The sequence below is a fragment of the Petaurus breviceps genome, unplaced genomic scaffold, assembly GCF_028583685.1.
Source record: "Petaurus breviceps papuanus isolate PSGF00001 unplaced genomic scaffold, PetGlider_PUasm1.0 90822, whole genome shotgun sequence".
In the NCBI taxonomy this organism is placed as follows: Eukaryota; Metazoa; Chordata; class Mammalia; order Diprotodontia; family Petauridae; genus Petaurus; species Petaurus breviceps.
Window position 1 is genome coordinate 24,398,550 of NW_027187351.1, and position 20,462 is coordinate 24,419,011.

The following is a 20,462-nucleotide window of genomic DNA, read 5'->3' on the forward strand; positions in this document are numbered from 1 at the left end:
GATCAATTTTTCAAATCATTTGCCCAGTTACAAATTCACCTTACTGTAATATCACTCCACCTACTCATAGTAATCTTACTATATCAACAACATTACCCTATTTCATAGTCCATTAACCTATCAAAAAAAAAGGAAATGATGCTTGTCTGGAATAACATGTAATGGACCCATGACTGGGAAAGTCACTGTAGTGACATCAGAGAAGGCATAGTTACTATAACAAAAACAATGCTAAGGAAGATGACAGTGTCAAGTGCATCTTTTTAGTTTCCTGTCTAAGACTTCACAGCCCCATTTGATTCTTTTCAGGTATCTTCTAACAGTCTCATAGCACATCCACCAAATTCCCCAAGTCATATTCTATAAACGTCACACTTTCTTTTCCTTCTGCTCATCTGCTGATAATATTCTTTTATTCTTTTCTGTTACTTGAATTTTTCTTCCTAGTCCCCTTCTTACATCATTTCTTCCATCATGTCTAAGAACTCTTTGTTCTTTATTACACTAGAGTACATACAGGCATTTGTCAAGTTCTTTCCTTTAGCAAGAAAAACAATTTTCACAATAATATACAGATGACTGCCTCCAGCAAAAAACAAAACAAACAAACAAAAAAGCTGGTACTATCACTGGTAGTTTTACCTTTGGTAGTGAAAGGAGTTAAAAGTGAGACTAAAAGTTCTCAATTGTTAATAGTCTTTATGTGGTAAACTTGAAAACATCTACAGAATTAAAAGGCATATCTAAATTGAGAGACAGGGATATATAAAGTGACAGGGATATTTAATAGATAACATAGGGAAACACCAAAGTAACTAGAATTAGGAAGGGCTGATTTAAAAAGGCTTCACAAAATAGATGAAATTCAATTTTTTCCAGTTCCTCTACTCCTCAATTCCTGACTAATTAGAAACATACTAATAATGCTAAATCAAAAATTTGGATAATAGAATTTGTAAGCAATAAAGGTTCAGACAATCAGATTATGACATATCCTTTGGTAATGGCACGATACCAATAGAAAGAAAATTAATATAATCCATCTCCTTTAGGTGAGTTATCAGCACAGACTGAGTGGTAAACTTGAAGTCAGAAAAAAAGACCCAAATGCCACCTCTAAAAGGCCATGTGGCCATGGGCAAGTCATTTCATCTCTCTAATCCTTAGTTTCCTTACCTGTAAAGTGGAGAAAATACCACTTATGGTACCTATCACACAAGACTGTTACTAGGTTTAAATGAAATATACATAAAGTAATATATAATACATGAAATAATATGAAATAACATACATGAAACAGTTTATAGTGCTTTAAAGTACCATAAAAATGTCAGTTATTAGTTGGAAACAGAACAATAGCTTTCAAAACCAACTTTAGAAAGATAACTAACATTAATTCTTTCTAGATACAGGTACTTACATTTTCCTATGTCTTTGAAAATGGTTAAATCTGAAGTTTTTCCTTTAGTTAAAAATGTAGTAGGTTACAAAACCCAATTTATTCCTCAAATTGACAACATGGACTCTAATAATATGTAAAGTACTTAAATATCAATAATCTCATTTGACCCACCAGATAATCCTGTGGGACAAAGCAAGCGTTATCTCCTTTTTACTGCGTGGGACTTGTCATCTGATCCTCACAACAACTCTGCGAGGTAGGTGCTATTATCCTATTTTAAAACTGAGAAAAATAGGGAAAACAGAAGTTAAGTGACTTGCCCATGGTCACACAGCTAGTAAATGAAAAGGTGAAGATGCAAAAAGAAATCTGTATCTTCTGATTCCAAGCTTAGCATTCTTTCCACATTATCTTGGAAAAAGCTATGTTAAAATATTTCAATAGATGGGGGAGGGAGGTAAGGAAGAAAAAATATGTTGAGTTTTAAACCTATCAACCTTGAAGGTCTTAAAGGTGACCCCTCCTCACATTGTCATTTTAGAGACTGAATTTGGCTAGAATCAAACTCACTTAACTTTACCATAAAGTCAGATCCTGTTTTTACCAGCAGCTTTAAATAATTTATTTACAGGCAAATTATAAGAAAGCTATAAATATGTCACCATTAATATATGCCATATTGCTTCCAGGAAATAAGATGAATCAGTTTAAATTTAAACATGATTGAAGTATTTTGCATGTAATAATTAGAATAATATTACTCTAGATATAACCTCAGCTCAGTAAGTTTAAAAAACATACTTTTTATATTTGCAAAATGACAGAACTGCTCCTTAAATTAACTGAGATGAAAAATATATTTATTTTCTAGTAGCATGCTCCTCCCAGAAATTAAAAAAAAATAAAAATTTGAGTTAGACAAAATATCATTCACCATCTTTTGAGTCAAAGCAAAACAACATTTATTAAGTACTTAGCATGTGCCAGGCACTATGCTAAGTATGATGAATAAAAAAGAAAGGTAAAAACATGGTCTCTGCCCTCAAAGAATTCATATTCTATTAGGAAGACCAAGCAAACAATTACATTAGATGGCCTAGTACCTATAAGCACTAAGAGGTGAAGCCACAAAGCCAGTATGTGTCTCACAGGTGGGACTGGAAATCAGCACTAGCTCCAAGATCAGTTCTCTAGCCACAATGCCAGACCACCTCTCAAGTAACACTAAAATATTTCATTTTTTGAAAGTATCTGTGTGAAAACTAAATTCTCATTATGGATTGCTGAATAAATATAGAAAGAAAAATAGAACTCTATCTGCATTCTTCCCTTTTATCTTACATAGATAGGGACTATCTCCTCCCCTCTCATACTTTCCCCAAAGGTATTTTTGATGTATCTACAGATTCTCATAAAAGTTTTATAAAAATGGGAAGTGTAGTATAATGGGTAGAGAATTGGCTATGCAACCAGGAAAACCTGAGTTAAAGTCTAAGAGATACTATGTGTCTCTGGACAAAACAATAAGCCCTCAGCACTCTAAACACCTCTCTAAGACTATAAGTTGCAGAAGAAGTGCTGACATATTGGTAGATGGGATTTTCCTCATCTGGGATTTCTCCACACCAAGAAAAACTTACATTTCAACTCAATCCCCTGTTCTTATATGTGTAAACATAAGCATAAGAATCAAGTCAAAAAGCATTTATTAAGTACTTACCATATACCATGTATTGTGCTTAGCACAGGGAATACAAGTATTATTTTCCTTCATTTTGAAGAGGACCAATGACAGACTGATGTCTTGACTCGGGCAAATTAGATCTAAGTGAGGCAGAGTTGCAGTCTGTATTTTGAAGTCCAGTAGCAAGACAAAAGTCAGGATAATTGGCAATGGTCCCAGGATGCAGTGGATGACCTTGGTGTGGATGTCTGAACAAGCTACAAGTGCTCCACATTGCCTACTTCAGCTACCTTCATGGTCACTAGAACAAAGTATTCTCATTCATCCATTTTTCCTGAGGAAGTCTTCACATGGTGGGGTTAGACATCCCCCTAATTCACCAACAGGTCTGAAGTCTGTCAATTATCCTCAACTCATTTAGCCCATCTATCAAGACAGTTTACCAGGGTGTGGCCACTGCACATGCCACAGATTCTCGGAGGTACAGGTGAAAAGTGGATGAGCAGCCCTGAAAAGTGCTTAGCAAGCCCTCACACCAGAAAGTGCTAGTCCTCCTGAACACCTTATACACCCAATCCAATATGAATTCCATGGCTGAAGCAGAGCTTCAGGATGAGCAGCTGTCTAGAGAAGAACACTCTCTGTGTTCATTCCTTCCTGTATAAATTTGTTCTTATTTCTTCTGTTGTTGTTGTTAAGTCATTTTTCAGTTGTGTCCAACTCTTCATGACCTCATTTGGGGTTTTCTTAGCAAAGAAAATGGAGTGGTTTGCTAGTTTCTTTTTCAGTTCATTTTGCAGATGAATAAACCAAGGCTGGTGTGACTTGCCTAGGGCCACACAGTTATTACATATCTGAGGCTGGATTTGAACTCAGGAAGATGAATTTTCCTGACTCTAGGCCTGACATTCTTTCCACTGTGCCACCTAGCTGCCTCCCAGGCCTCAAAACAAGAATGTCTTCCTTCACTCATATAACCAAATCTCATCGCCAATGAAGCCTTCCTCAGCTATTCTAGTTCACAATGATCTCATACTTCTCCAAATTTCTACTGTACTTACTTAATATCATAAACTAGTATCACCATGTGTACATTCTGCTTCTTGAGTTAGGCTACAAACACATGCTTTTCATCTATCTTTTTGCGTATTTTACACTATGAGCTGTAATTTCACTTTAACTTCTTCTATCAGTGTGCTTGCTTCTAATAAGTGCCCCTCCCTACCACATACTTAAAAAAAAAAGACATTAAAACTTGTTGGAATTGCATCTAAAGGAAAAGCAAGTAAAGTATCTCTTCTTCTATCTCAAGTAAAGATATCTTCTTCAAGTAAAATCAATGCATTAATTATTTAGTTTGCTATGTTCCACATATTTGAAAATGATGGATAAGTATAATTGTAGCATCAAGCACCCCAGCATCCCCAGGGTGGCTGCCAACACAGGTTCTTAGATCTGGTTTTCTAAAGGAAATTAACTCAAAATGGGTTAACAAGCTTACTTTAATCAAACATATATCATTTACCTAGTTCGGGGGGAAAAGGTCAGCACCCGGAACTTCAGAGTATACAGACAGAAACATTTCAAGCACACAGGCTTCCAAACTGTCCAACCATTACATCCATACCAAATCACAGTTACCAGAGAGGGAAGCATCAACATCTGGGTTTTTCAAAGCCGGAGGGCTCTCAACAACGGCTTCCCAGAGTCTCATCTGGTCAAATCACACATTTCTCAAAGTGAGCCCCAAAGCAAAGCCTCAAATCAGGGATTATATATCCTTCTCCTGGGTCAGAGAATGTTGTCAACCGTCTTGACCCACTGTCCAATCACACAGCGTCAACTTGTGGGCATCCCTGAAAACCAAGCCTCCTACCACAGGCTCCATGTGACCACATTCAGCCTATTAGGGGGCAGAGTATATTTTCAAATGAAGAAAGGTTCTCAGAGTCTCTTAAGCCTATCAAAGGGCCTAGGGGCAGGGAAGATCTTTAAATTTGCATTTCCATTACAATAATAGGTTACTATACACAAACAGCCTTATGTATAAATAGGAAACAAGTGAACAGGAAATATGTTTTATATACATATGTATACACACAGAGAGAGAAATGTGTATGAGTGTGAAGAACAAGCAGATCATTTTGTGTGTGTGTGTGTGTGTGTGTGTGTGTGTGTGTGTGTATACGTACTCGGGCCTGTGAGACCAGCTGCTCATCTTGGTTTGAACATGTTCATTATGTCCCAGTCCAATGGCAAAATGTTAAACTGGAAAGGACTATGGAGTTCATTAAATCCCATACCCTCATATTAAGGACAAGGAAACCAAAGCTCAAGGAGGTAAATGACTTGCACAGGTCAAACAGCTCAATGCCCCCCCACACACACACACATTACCCTCTCTCCCTACTTCAATTCCTTTTTCAATTTTACTTTAATTTGCTAAGCAAGAGGTATTTCACACCAAAACCAGTCATATGTGAAAGTACAGAAAATTAAGAACAATTCAGACTAAAAAATAAGATAAATTTTTCCCCAAGAGAATATTTAAAATGAAAGTAAGAAATTAGTGTGCTAATAAAAAGGGAGAAAAAGTGGTAAGGAAAATTTTTGAATGGTATTTATATTGTACTTTGCAAACTCTAAAACATTTTACATACAATAACTCTTTTGAGGAAAAAAAAATTTTTTGGACCAGTCTTCGTATTTCACTAGTACAGAAAGATCTTAGTGAGGAAATTTCCCAAACAATGCAGAAAGTCTTAGAGAGTTGTCTGTAATGCTAAAAAGGGAAGTGATTTGTTAAAGGTCACAAAGTCAGTGAGAAGCAGAGGTGAAACTTGAACCCAGATCTTGATCCTGATTTTTGAGGTTAGCTATCTCAAGTAAATCTCAGAAACTGTTGCACAGCCAAGGAAAAGATTCAAAGATGTTAAGTGATTTGTCCAAGACTACACCCTACCAAGTGTTAGAGGTGGCTCTTTATGCCAGCACTCCTTCCCTTTTACCCAAGTAATCTCTCAAATAAACACAAAAAAGATGAAGAATGTTAGCTCTCTTCATACAAGTGACAATACTTACCCAACCAAAAGAAGAAGTGCACAAATGACAGCAAATCCCAAAGTATACTTGAAGGCCGTTTTAATTTGCTAGAGATAATAAAGAAACAATGTAAAATTTAGGAGACATTTTAAGTTAATTTTTTTCTATCATAAAATCTACAAAGTGGTTATGTCAAAACCACATTTAATTTCAAAATGGAACATTTTTCATTTTCAAGGTTTTTAAAGATTCAATAATTTTTTAAAACTGTAACATGGCACTTTAAATACACTTTTGCAAACCATACTGTCTAGTCTTATATAATGCCTAGCTTCCATCTTTCAGTGCTCTAAGTAGGAGACTATTTTAATAAAATCTTTAAGGATAGATCTCCTCAAAGCAAGAAAAAATCACTAATTTTCTTCCTTTCCTCCTCCTACTTTCTGAATGAAAAATAACAATCCACTTTAAATGAGATGCAAAGTTAAGCATTTTGAATGAACCTAAGTGATCATTAAATTCAAAATTTTGTCAAACACTAATAATAAAGTCAATGGCAATTAGAATACCTAAACCTTGCAACTATAAAACAAGTTAAACCAGTTAGCAATATCTACTATACAAGCCTTAATAAAAGACAGTGAGAGCAATAAAATGTTTCTTCAAAATTTTCAGTTTTTCTTTTAGAAGCTAATGAACTTTGGATTCCACATTGGGAAAACAGTACAAAGACCACTAGTCTACCTTTTCGTTTTTCCTCTGACACTCAGGTTCTTTATATTTTTTGTTTGGTGAAAACGACAACGAAAGAAAGAATATCATCCATATTCTCATTATTAGGCAATTTTTCCTAAGCTAAAATGCCTAAATAAAATAGAGATACTTACAGTACACCTACTAGTATCATCTTCCTCCTTTTCTTCATAATAGAAGTAGACAAATGGTATCCACAAAAACACACAGAACAATATCACAGAATATAAAGCTGTGAACAATGAGAAAAGGCTCAATGATATTATGGAAAAGTGTACTGATAATTTAACTGCACAATATAATACATTATATTAAAATGGATAATCTATAATACAACAAATTTCTATGGCATCTCCATTACAGTATTCCCCAACCTATCATATATTTAACTTCTCTTTTTTCCCCCTCCTCACATGATCATACCTCTAAAGCTAAAAGAACCTCAAAGACCATTTAGTATAATCTCCTCTTTGGAGGTTAAGTGACTTGCCCAGTCACACAAGTAAAGACTGTCAAAGACAGGATTTGAAGCCAGGTCTTCTGACTCTCCAATGAGCTGATTTTCCCCTTCCATTTCTCCCATGCGGCCCTGTCCTCTCTTAATCCTGACCCTATCTTCTTATCCTCTCATTATAACTCAATTAATTTGTTTAATTATATTAGTTCTAATCATTTGACACAAGCAAAATGGTAAATAAACCTAAATAACAGTAAAAGTTTATTCTGTTTAAATTTATTCCATTTCACAACTAAAGCAGAAGTTATAGATTTACCTCAGAAGCTAAGCTACTTTTTTTTTTTAAAGCAATCGGGCTTAAGTAACTTGCTCAAGGTTACACGGCCAGTTATTTCTGGGTGTGGTGCTGAGTATCTGAGCCCAGGATTCGATCTCCAGGTCATCCCGACACTGGAGCAGGTCCTCTTACTCGCTGAGCCACCTGGCCGCCCCTAAGCAATTGGGGTTAAGTAATTTGCTCAAGGTTACACGGCCAGGTGTTTCTGGGTGGTACTAAGTGTCTGAGCCCGGGATTCGATCTCCAGCTCTTCTCAACACTGGAGCCGGTGCTCTTATTCGCTGTGCTACCTGGCCGCCCTGCTAAGCTACTTTTTTGATTCTAAAGGATAATAATTATGTAAATACAAACATGAAAAAAACCCTGTAAGATTTAGGTACATTATTCCTTCCTGTTTTGTACATACCAAAAGATATGTACATACCAAGTAGCCCCAGTATAGAATAAATAATTCTAACAAAGTTTTACAAAAATCAATTATATTTACACATTAATTTCCACAATAAAAATTAAGATGCATATGTTCACATAACAGAATTAGGAGGACAACTTGCAGAATGAGAAGGGCTAGGAAAATCACCAACTCCATAACTTTCTGAATATTTCCATTAGCAATTTATTTTTATGCCAGCATAATTTACCAACTTGGGGAAACTCTCATTAACTTCCCTCTTCAAACACTAGCATCATCAGCATCAACAAGAGTTTATTAAGCATTAACTTGTGCTTAGGTACTGTGCCAGGTACTGTGCTCAGTGTTTAGAATAAAAAAAAACAACAAACAAAAACAATGCCTCTCACATTTTAATAGGGGAGATAACGTATAAACAAATATGTACAAAAAAGTTACATTCAAGATAAATTGTAGATAAATCTATAGAGAAAAGGCACTAGTAGTTCAGAGACCAATAAAGGTAAAAGGTATAAGCTGACTCTTGAATAAAACCAAGGGAGCCAAAGGCCAAGATAAAAAGGAAAATAATTCCAAGAATGGGGTGGGGAGCTGGGGGCAACTTTTTTTTAAAAGGAAAGAAGAGAACAGAATGAAGTTCAGAAGAAGCTAGATAGAAAAGGCACTTTTGAAAGTAACACGTATGATGTAGCAACATATAGTTCCATGAGACAATGAAAGTGCTTTTTCTTAAGCTCTTCTCCAGCCAAGACTGGAAGATATGTAAGCCTCCCCTCTCTCTTCCTATCTTTCTTGCCCTGTAGTTGGGTCATCCTCCAATCACCTAGGAAGACTTGGAGGTGCTTTTTGGGTAAACAGTTACAAGTCTCGAACTCTGCCTGACGCTCTAGATCAAGTGGTTCTGTTCGAGGCCATGGACCTGGGAACACCTTCTGCAGCATAGAGTACAAGGATGGACACCCTACTCAGAAGCATGTACTCAATTCTCTCAATTCCCTTGGCACTAGGGAATTGGAAAAACTGCAGGTGCTTTTTGATTTCTGGAGGTTTACTTACTCCCTTCCCTCTAAACTGCTAGGTTAGAACTAGAAAAAGCTCAGTCTCCAAGACCTTGAAAAGGAAAACTTTGTGTCTGGACTCTATGATGTAGAGGACTAAGATAAATTGCAAAAATTCAAAGAAAAATTAAGATTCTTCTTTCTGTAGTCCCAGCTCTGACCAAGCTAAAGCTACAGTGAAAAGGTTGAACAGTTAAAAACATCTTAGCAGATTCTGGAGGTTTTGTGATTGATCCTTAAGAGTTTTGAAATACCTCCTTACAACCGCAAGTCACTCCTTTACTTTAAGTCAAGAAGGTATCTCAGTTAAGGGACTGCAAAAAGCTTTGGATTTTTCTGCTAACTACTCTCATCACAGGCCAGACTAGGAGAAGAGAGCTTCACCCTTCCCCACCACCTTCTAATTGACCTTCCCCCACCCGGTGAAAGGAAGGAGGGGGGAGAAGCAGTAGCTACAAGAATGGGCCCCAGCAGCAATGGCCTTGGGCCCTAGAGCTGCAAAGCCTGGAAATATCACCCAGGCAGCACAAGGTGAGAAGCCAGCAAGCCTCTGCAACAGGTAAACCCATGCTTAATTTTTTTCATATGATCTGGAAATACAACTGATGTCATCTGAAGTTTAACATTTTAAGGTTGCTGGTTATGGTTTAAATGTGTAAACTTGCCAAAATGCTTGCTTGGGTTATGGAGTTCCTAAACAATGAATCTGGCTTGCAAATATATGGAAATGATCTTCAAGAATTCGCTTTTACACCAGGATAGATTTAAAATTTGAGATGTAAATCCTAGAAAAGTTTTCCCTATGCTGTGATTAGTGAAACTTGCTATTTGAGGTAAAAGCTCCTGGGACTGTAACTGATTTTTTTCTGAGTTGTCTGATGGATCATAATAATCAATCCATAATCAACAGTCAACCCCCCATCTGAGAAAAATGTCAAAAACTACTCAGAGAGAATGTGAAACAGGTGGGAGGTCTGCATCTGGAAAAAGCTGTGAGGACGATTTTAGCTTCTACTGAAGGATCCTCCTGGCTCAGTTTTCCCATTGTGTTACTTTGAAAAGGAATGTTACCCACCTGGCTATTCCTGAGTCTGGCTATGAGGTGGAACTGATAACTGCATGATTGGAAAATTGTGAATTATCTGAATTCTAAGGATGTTTATCCTATATAAATCTTGTCCCTGCTTTTATCCTTTTACAGCAAATTTCTATAATCAGAGCAAATGATCTGTAAAAGATATAAGTACAATGCAAATGTGTGAGATCTCACTTGTTTTGACCTGAATGCGTGGTCATTACATACCCCAAACAACTGAAATTAAATCAGAAACATCTTCAGTTTGGTTTGGGGAAGAGAGTTTCTAGGCAATCAATTTTCTTAGATTTTAGCCTAATCATTACTTAAGTAACCTCCCAAGTCTCTAGTTACCATCGGAGTGTGAGGGATAATTTGCAGTTAAGTTTCTCCGTTCTGAAAAGTCAAATCTAGAGTGGCTTCAAGCACCCACTAGGCCTAAGTTTAAAAGTCACCTGACCTTACAGGAATCTGGGACTTAGAGCAATGGAGACCCTCCCCAGTGTCACCTCAGCACTGATATGCTGAGGAAGATATGCCAAATAAGGACAAAACTGCCTTCCTGGCTTTGCATTGGACACCCACATATTTCCGTGTCCTTTGTCTCCTAGATAGATTCCCCGCTTAGGTTATGGGCCAGCCTCCCCACCAATGAGAGTGAAGGCCAGTTTCGTGGATGGGTTTCTGCATTAGAAGGTTATATAACTATGGGCTTGCTTCTACCTGTTGCTCTCTCCCTGGCAGATGCCATTTGAGCAACAGGGGAAGTCCTTTCTAATGAGAAAGAATAAAGACCTTTCCTGATGTCAGATTCAGACTCTGAACTCTTTCATCTCACACAGGAGTAAAAAGTCAATCTGGTAAATTCATTTGTGTAACTATTGAACCCAGGGGTGGAAAACTCTTACCTGCAAAAGTGTTCAACTTTTAACAAAGTAACAAGGACAGATAATCCTGCAGGTCAAATGTAAATAATTTTAATGGGGCTCTTGCACTTTTATTTCTCCCTATGTGGGCCCTGTAGGCTTGCTTGTCAGATTTGTGTCTTCCAGACTCAACTACAGTTGGTAGTAAAACAGTGGGTACCCACCAACGCACCCCCATCCCCTTGATGCAGCCTGTGCTTGGTTCCAGTCAATTTGCCAGCAAGAAGCTGCTTCACAAGTTGAGACCTTGGGGCGGCTAGGTGGCACACTGAATAGAGCACCAGCCCTGGAGTCAGGAGGACCTGAGTTCAAATCCAGTCTCAGACACATAACGCAAAAACTAGCCGTGTGACCTCGGGCAAGTCACTTAACCCCAATTGCCCTCCAGAAAAAAAAAAAAAGAAGCTTGAGACCTTCACCCTTACCCCAAAAGAATTTGGGTCCCAATGGGGGGGGGGTAGGGAATGATGGGGATGGGATCTGAACCACAAAAAGGGAAAGGAAAGGCCCTGGATTTTCCCAAGTGGCCCAGGTCCCTGGCATTCACCTTGGGCAATTGGCCCTTCCCAGTTAATTCACTGCCCTTTCATCATCTGCCACAACCTAGACCATCACTCCTTAATTCCATCTATCTAGACCCAGAGACTTCTGTATAGAAGATTCATCTTGCCACCCTTTAAAGGGCTCAGATTCCTTAAGAGTTCCTTAAGAGTCTGGCCAATACAAAAGATTTTTAGAATCATGTCGACCCTAACTGGTGGTCTAATAAAACTTGTCTCTGGCTGAAAGAAGGTTTGGGTTAAATTCATTCAAGGCAGGCCCTGTAACATGTTGCTATTTCAGGGTCCCAGCACCTCTAAGCCTCAAAAGTATTATAAACTCGTAAGAGGAATGAAATGGGGATTGAAAGTTTAATACAGATTCCTCTTCCTGTGGCCTGCTGTGTGTATGGAAATGTTCCCTTTTTTTTGGCATATAAGTTCAGAATTTTAAGAAATAAAAATGATGTAGAAAACAAAATCTAATGAAGTACTAAAAGTAGTTTAAAATTTAAACAATTCCTGCAGTGACTGATTTAATAAAGGAAGTAAATCACTGCTTAGTTTTTCTATCAGTTTTCTACTGTACTGCAGATAACCTTTAAAAGATATGCCCAATTGGGGCAGCTAGGTGGTACAGTGAATAGAGTGCTGTCCCTGGAGTCAGGAGGACCTGAGTTCAGATGCAGCCTCAGACACTTAACACACACACACACACACACACACACACACACACACACACACACACGCCGTGTGACCTTGGGCAAGTTACTTAACCCCAATTGCCCTCCAAAAAGCACAAAGAAAAGATATGCCCAAAGCTTTATGGCATTTGCATAAAGGAAAACACCTGTATTTTCTCAAAGTAACTAAGTTAATTACTCTAAAGTAATTAAGGTCTATACTAATACAAACAGTTCCCAGCTCCGTCCCTACACACTGTTTCTTCTAACCCATACTTGGGATTTGCTTTTCTGATGACAGATTTTTTTTTCAGTTACCTTCCATAATTTAAGAACTGAAAGAAAAGTAAAAAGAATATTGAGATATATGGAAGAAAACCAGTCAGGACTTCACAAGAAAGAACACTGTGGTGATGGCTGGGTATAGGCTCTAGAAACCCCCTTGAACTCTCCTTGGATCTTCCCACTTGACCTGGAATTTGCCTGAGTCTATAATCCTCTCATCTGCCATTTCATTATCATGATGCCCAATTCTGTCACCTTTAACCTTAGCCCAGTCCTTCACTGTCTGTTACCTCTGGATTGCCTCCAACTACTTCCTATCCTTGATCTCATCTAATCCCTATTCTCTTGGTTCCTGGCCTCCAACCTCTAATCACCCCAGCCTACCGGCAACTCCCATCAAGATCTCCCTAGACCCTACTCCAATCACCCCAGACTACTTAGCCAATCCTAGATTCCTCCCACAGTCTTTCAGTATATAAGAACCATCTTGTTTCCATAAAAGTGCTCGGTATTCAATCTGGCCTGCTTGCATTAGTGATACAAATATTCAGATTCCTTAAATCTGGCCAATATGGCAGATCTGTAATAAACCTTGTTTTTCTTTGGCTAAAAGAAGGCTTGGGTCGAATTCAGTCGGGCAGGACCTGCATGTTGCTATTTCAGGGTCCCACAACTCCTAAAACTCAATAGTGAAACATTGAGATAAAGAAAATCATGAAAAGGAAAAGCCTTGACTGCTACAAAATTCTACCTGCACCTCCAACTTCTATTATGATACTGAGTTCACTACAGCTGGCTTACTGCAGCCACCTGACTGTCTCATGTCCATTTTCTTGCTATCTTATCCCAAGTCTAGTTAATGAATTATCCTATAGCCTCATCCATCAGCCCTGTGATTTCACCCTGGCCACCACTCCCTCACATGTTATTTGACCATATTAGAATGTAAGCTACAAGACAGAATGGCTCTCTTTTGTATTTGTATCCCTAATACTTAGCATACTGCATATAGTAAAAAAAAAGTTCAATAAATGAGATTTTTTTTCATCTGTGAGATCAAAAGGTAATTATTTTAGACTTAGTTAATATGATGAGGGTAAGGTCATAACAGAGCTTTTGGTTTCTGCTCACTTCTAAAGCCATAGATTGAACAGTTGTAAAGGAATTGATGAGATCTCAAAAGGAGAATAAAAAAAGGATCCACAGGGCTGGAAATTCAGCCTTTTCCAACAACCACAGTTTTACAACTAGGAAAAGGAGAGACAGTTAAGTAATAGTAGAGAGAGGAAGAAAATATAGCTAGTATAGTACCACAGAAGTCAAGAAATGGAAGTTTAAAAAAAGGGGTGGTCATCAGTATCAAAAATCCTTTCACCATCCTTCAAAACAGTGATTAGATCACAATCAAAATAAACTGACCATAAATTTATCAAGAGTAATAGTAATGATGGTATTTGTTTGGAGATTTTATTTTTGCAAAACAATAATTCTATGAGGTAGACAGCAAATATTCTAACTATTTTACTTAACCTTAGTTTAATAATTTACTCTGTTAAATACTCAGGTCCTTGTAGATAGAATGTAAGCTCCTTAAGGGCAAGGGCCAAGTTTCCTTTTGTTTTTGTCTTGCTACAGTTTTGTAATCTTAATTTTTGATTAACTCAATTTCAAGTCCAGTCAGGTCTCCAACAACTCTATCATGCTCCCTTCTCAAGGAACTGTCATGCTTTTCGTATTCCCAAGTATCTAACCAGGCACAAAGATGCTTTAATATGTATTTACTAAATTGTGTAGTCAACAAGTATTGAATGTTGTGTGCTACACAACACTGTGCTAAGCACGAGGGATCCATAAGCATTAATTTCCTATTGTTTTTGTTATTCTACTCCTTCAGTCTTTTTTTTTAAGTTATAAAGTTAGCATTTTTAAGCTTAAAGTTGTTCAAGACCCACTGATGATATTTTATAGCATTATTTAGCTCCTTCCCACTCACCCAAGTATATTCAGTACTTAATGGGAATTTTTAAAAACATTTTCTCATTCAATTTCAGTTATTTGTATTCTAAAAATTAAAGATGATTTGGCAAACATCCTTCTACGTATGCTTTTACCTAAGAGATAAAGTAAAATAAAAAAATGGAAGACCTTAGAGTTAAGCTAGGAAACCCTGGGTTCAAATCTGTCTCTGACATGACATGACTGTGAACAAGTCACTTAATCCCTAAGTCACCTTGGACAAATCATTTAACTTCTGTGAGCCACAGGGAACTCTCTAAAACGAAGTTTTCCAGTCTTCCTTAAGTAAAATAAGTTTACACAAAGAAAGAATAGATCCTTAACATATTGAGGATTGCTTTCACTAAATATTATTGTTGACTCATCTCTAGAGACAAAGAAATATTTGTTCTTGTATAGAACACATTAACACCAAAGAAAAAAGTATTTAGAAAAGAATTCATAATACTGATGTTAACAGAATTGTTTTGGATGCCCTTAAAAAGCAAGATAATAATGGAGAAATGGTGACTTCATTTATTTTTTAATGTAAAGGAGAGGTTGGGGCCAAGATAGCAGAGTAAAAGCAAGGACTCCCTTGAGGTCTCCCCCAAACCTCTCCAAATACCTTTAAAAAATGACTCTAAACAAATGCTAAAGCAGCAGAACCCACAAAAAGACAGAATAAAACAAATTTCCAGCCCAAAAGAACCTGGATAGTCAACTGGAAAGGTCTGCTGTGCCAGGCTAGGAGAGAAGCACAGAACAGCATGAGCTGCCTACAAAGACCAGGGCTCTAGTAAACCTGTAGTATGTGTCAGGGGACTGAATCACTGATAGCTGAGGTGGTTTCCAGACTTTTCAACCCACAAACACTAAAGAAAACTCAGAAGGTCAGTAGGAAAAGTCTGCCAGACCTGGGTGAGAGGAACACACAGCAGGCCCAGTCTCAACAAAGTCCTGGTGTGGCAGCAACAGCAGCTTCAAGAGCTCTTACCTCACAGACAGTAAGGTAAGGGAATCAAACAATGGGTCAGAAGGAAATTACAGGGGTCTCTTTGCTGGCACTGAGGCAGGACTCTGGTGCTTTCCCATATTGGATCTGGGTTGCAGTCCTGGGGTAAGGAGGAGCATTGGCATAGCAGAGCTTGTGGCAGCAATGGAAAGGGAACAACACTCCTTAGAGTTTCAGGGGAGAAAAAGTGTTTGTGGTTACTCACTGAGCAGAGCACAGGCCAGGAGAGGAGTAAATACCTCTCTTCTGCTCATATCACCTTAGAAGAATTGAAAATTTACAGGTCTATAGAAGTATCTCTGAAAACAGCTCCACAAAACACCTGAAGCTTGGGATAGTATATCCTCTACAGTGGAAGCAGAGCCCCTACCTTAACAAAGAGTTAAAAATTCAAGTAATTTGTGAGGAAAATGACCAAGCAGTGGGAAAAATCTCAGACTATAGAAACTTACTTTGGTGACAAGGAAGATCAAAACATACAATTAGAAAACAACAAAGTCAACCTTCCTACATCCAGAGCCTCCAAGAAAAATATGAACTGGTCTCAGGCCATGGAAGAGCTCAAAAGGGATTTTGAAAATCAAGTAACAGAAACAGGAAAAACTGGGAAGAGAAACTAGAGTGAGGCAAGAAAATAATGAAAAATGAGTCAACAGTTTGCTAAAGGAGACCCCAAAAAAACTGAAGAAAATAACACTTTGAAAAACAGACTAGGCCAAATCATAAAAGCCAATGAGAAGAATGCCTCAAAAAGTAGAATTGGCCAAACAGAAAAGGAAGTCCAAAAGCTCACTGAGGAAGATAATTCCTTAAAAATTAGAATGGAGAAAATGGATGCTAATGATTCTATGAGAAATCAAGAAATTATAAAACATAACCAAAAGAATGAAAAAATAGAAGACAATGTGAAGTATCTCATTGGAAAAACAACTGATGTGGAAAATAGATCCAGGAGAGTATGTTAAAATTATTGGACTACCTGAAAGCCATGATAAAAAAAAAAAGCCTAGACATCATCTTTCAAGAAATTATCAAGGAAAACTGCCCTGATATTCTAGAACCAGATGATAAAACAGAAATTGAAAGAATCTACTAATCAACTCCTAAAAGAGATCCCCAAAGGAAAAAACCCAGGAATATTATAACCAAATTCCAGAGTTTCCAAGTCAAGGAGAACATATTGTAAGCAGCCAGAAAGAAACAATTCAAGTACTGTGGAAACACAATCAAGATAACACAAGATTTAGTAGCTTCTACATTGAGGTATCAGAGGGCTTGGACTATGATATTCCAGAAGTCCAAGGAGCTAGGATTAAAACCAAGAATCACCTCCCCATCAAAACCGAGTACAATCAATGAGGGAGAAAACTGACATTCAATGACATACATTCTTGAGAAGCCAGAGCTAAACAGAAAAACTGACTTTCAAATATGAGACACAAGAGAAGCATGAAAAGGTGAACAGGAAAAAAAAATTATAAGGGACTTATTAAAGTTGAACTATTTACATTCCTACAGGGAAAGATGATATTAGTAAATCTCATTATTAGGATTACTTGGAGGAAATATATATATATATATATATATGTATATATATACACACACACACATATAAAATAAAAACTGAGAGAGGAATGTACTGGTAGAAGGAGAAAGGGAGAGACAGAGGTAGAATGGGGTAAATTGTCTCACATAAAAGAGGCAAGAAAAAGCTTTTACAGTGGAGGGGAAAGATGAGAGGGAATGAGTGAACCTTACTCTCATCAGATTTGGTTTAAGGAGAGAATAATATACACACTCAGTTGGGTATGTGATGGGGGAGGGGGAGGGGTTTATGGGCGGTGCCATGGTTGCTTTGAATGAATATGTATAAGCTTGATGGGGTGATCACCATATAAGGCCATAAGCTTGATGGGGTGATCACCATATAAGGCCATAAATGTAAGACTGCGATATGATTGGCTCGAACTCGCTATATATTTTCTCGTGTGAGAGGGCTCTCTCTCTCTCCCCGCCATGTAACTGCTGAGGAATAAACCACCCCGCTTCACTCCTCCGCCTTCTGCCTGGTGTTTTTTCCCCGTGAGGGGCCGGTGACGACCGAAGACCCGGGATGGGTAAGTAAGAGGGCCGTAGGGCTAGTCGTCTAGATCTGTTGTAAGGGTAAACGCCCGCAACAGATTTTGGCGCCCAACGTGGGGCTGACCCTTCGGGACGACTAGCTGGCGGACGGCCTGCTGGACGCAGCTGGTCTGCTCCAGTCGCCAGGCAGCCTCGAGGCCACTGTAGCCTCGGGAAGAGGACAGGATGGGAACAGGGCATAGTATCCCTGTATTTAGGCCGGAGGAGAAGGGGGTGATAGCGGCGCAACTTTATAAGCTCTGCGCCCAAAGGGGGGCAAAAATCCCCATTAAGACCTGTAGGGAGTTTATAGATAAGATCTGGGACATATGCCCTTGGGTCAGGCATGTCGGCGTACAGGCCGATAGATGGAGAGTTGTGGGACAGCAGATGGCAGCTTTTGAGAATGGCTGCCCTGGTTCGCTAACACCCACCGATTTTTCGGTCTTTAAGATAGTGGACGCGGCATTGAATCCTTCCCCGATTGCCGCTTCCCGGTCCTTGGCCACACAGGTAGGCTCCTCATTAGCCGGGTCAGATTCAGAGTCAGAAAAAGGGAAGAATAAGGAATTGAAGGACCCAGGGGGCTTCGGTCAATATCCATGGGAGGACTTAAGAGCTGTGGTAATGAATCAGGCGGCGGATAGTTCCGCTAGCAGTTCAGAAGGGGAAGATGAAGGTAAAAGGAGTGGGCGCCAAGATGGCGCCCAGGGATCGAGGGAGAGAAGAAGGACCCGGAAGGACACTCCCTCACGTTGGGAGAGGAGGGAGAGACGGGAGAACAAAGGGGAAACGGATGCAGGGGGCGTGCTCCCCACTTCCGCGCCCTTTACCTCCGCCTTGCCACCAAGCACCTCCTGTTTGCCAGGCAATTACTGTCCTGCCCCGTCTTTCGCTGCTAGTTCCGCATATGTCGCCCCTCCCTGCCCTCCGCCCCTGCCTCCTCATTATGAGAAAAGGCGAGAGGCGAATATTTGTGAGGGAGAGGGGTTAATAAGGCGGAGCCTCCGTGTGGCGGCGGAGGCGGGCGTGGAGGTGGACTTCGCCTCTTGGGATGTCTATCCCATTTTGACTGATCCCCTTACGGGTCAGCGTACTCATTCTCCCATCCCATATAAGACACTGAAAGAGTTCAAAGAGGCGGTGACTAAGTATGGCCCTTCTTCACCTTATGTTAGGAGGCTACTTATGAACCTAGTGACCGCTCACCCCTGGACCCCGGGGGATTTTGACGAGCTAGCTATGTCCTGTCTAGACCCTGCTATGCATCTTGCCTTCCAGGCACAAGTGAAGAGGGAGGCCCGGCATTTGGCCCGACTTAGACCCGGCAGGGCCCCCCAAGACACTGAGCACTTAATTTGTGGCACTGGCCATTTTTCCAACCCGGCCGTGCAGGCAGCCTATGGGCAGTTAGAATTAGATGATGTCAAGGCCGCACACATAGCGGCCTGGGAGAAGGTTTCTGCCAAGGGTATGACAGGGGGCCCTAAATTAGTTGGCCTGAAACAAAGACCTGATCAGACCCCCCTTTCCTTTGTTAACCAAGTTCAGGAGATGGTCCATAGGACCCTAGGCAGCGGCCCTGGAATGGACATACTCATTAAGCAGTTGGTTAAGGAAGGCCTGCGCTCCAGGGAGGCAGCTGCGGTGGCATCCCTGCCATCGGAGGCCCCCTTGGAGGACGTCATAGACAAGTTAATGGACCTGCCCCCGGAAAATCCGATTGCACAGTTGGTTTGCACTGCCCAGGATAGGGACCGCCAGCTTGTACAGGCGCTGGAAAAATTGACAGTCTCGAATACAGAGAGGGAGCAGAGCCTCTTGGCGGCTATACAACAACTCAGCTCGTCAGCCCAGAAAGGTCCCGGCAAGCAGGCTTGTTTTCAATGTGGTCAATACGGCCATTATAAGGCCCAGTGCAAAGCCACCTCTAGAGGAACACCTCCTAAGTGTTTTAACTGTGGACGCCTTGGCCACATAGCGCGGTTTTGTCGCGCCAAAAACAAACAGGACAACGGACAAGCCCCTTTGGAGGCCGGGGTTTCCCCCGGATCTCAACCACAGGGAAACGGCGGGTGGAGGGGCCCAGCCGCAGGGCCCCTCCCCCATCCTCGTTAAGCGGCAATTATCCTCAGTCTGTAAGAGTCAGGGCCTCTCCTGGAAAACAACCCTCCATCTTTACACTTCCCCCTGGAGAGGCGATAACAGTCCCTGCCCATTTGCCTTTCCACCCAGCTGTAGTGACCGGCCTAGAAGGCTCTCCTGACTTTGAGGTCCCCACCCAAGTAGCAGAGGATATGGAGGCAATGTTGACCCTGTTTAATCCACACTGCACCCCCATCTCCATACGGGCTGATCAGATCATTGCTAAGGCGTTTCCCTTCGGCCCCTCATCCCAGCATCCTTGCCAATTGAATTGGGCTCGTTCCATCACTTTGAACCGTCCCACTTTGATTATTCATGTTGAGAATTATCCGATCTTAGGGATCATTGATACGGGGGCTGATTGTTCAGTCATTAATTTGGATCAGTGGAGGAAAGAATGGCCATTGATGGTTGCATCCACGCCGGTCCAGGGAGTGGGGGGGAACAAGAGAGCTCAGAGATCGGCTCGTGCCCTCTCGTGGTCGGTGGATGATAATGCAGGCAGGTTCACTCCTTTGTGTCTCCCCGAGCTG

At 40.0% G+C, this 20,462-nt stretch overlaps 1 protein-coding gene across 2 annotated transcripts in view; it reads right to left on the minus strand.

The window, feature by feature from the left end:
- The window catches only part of LMBRD1 (LMBR1 domain containing 1), a 217,155-nt gene that overhangs the window by 153,498 nt on the left and 43,195 nt on the right, over positions 1–20,462 (minus strand). For both annotated transcript variants that reach the window (XM_069070723.1, XM_069070724.1), the window contains exons 4-5: positions 7,016–7,113; positions 6,168–6,235 (exon numbers count right to left, since the gene is read on the minus strand). In XM_069070723.1, the coding sequence (XP_068926824.1) occupies positions 6,168–6,235; positions 7,016–7,113 (166 nt within the window). The remainder of the gene's footprint in view (positions 1–6,167; positions 6,236–7,015; positions 7,114–20,462) is intronic.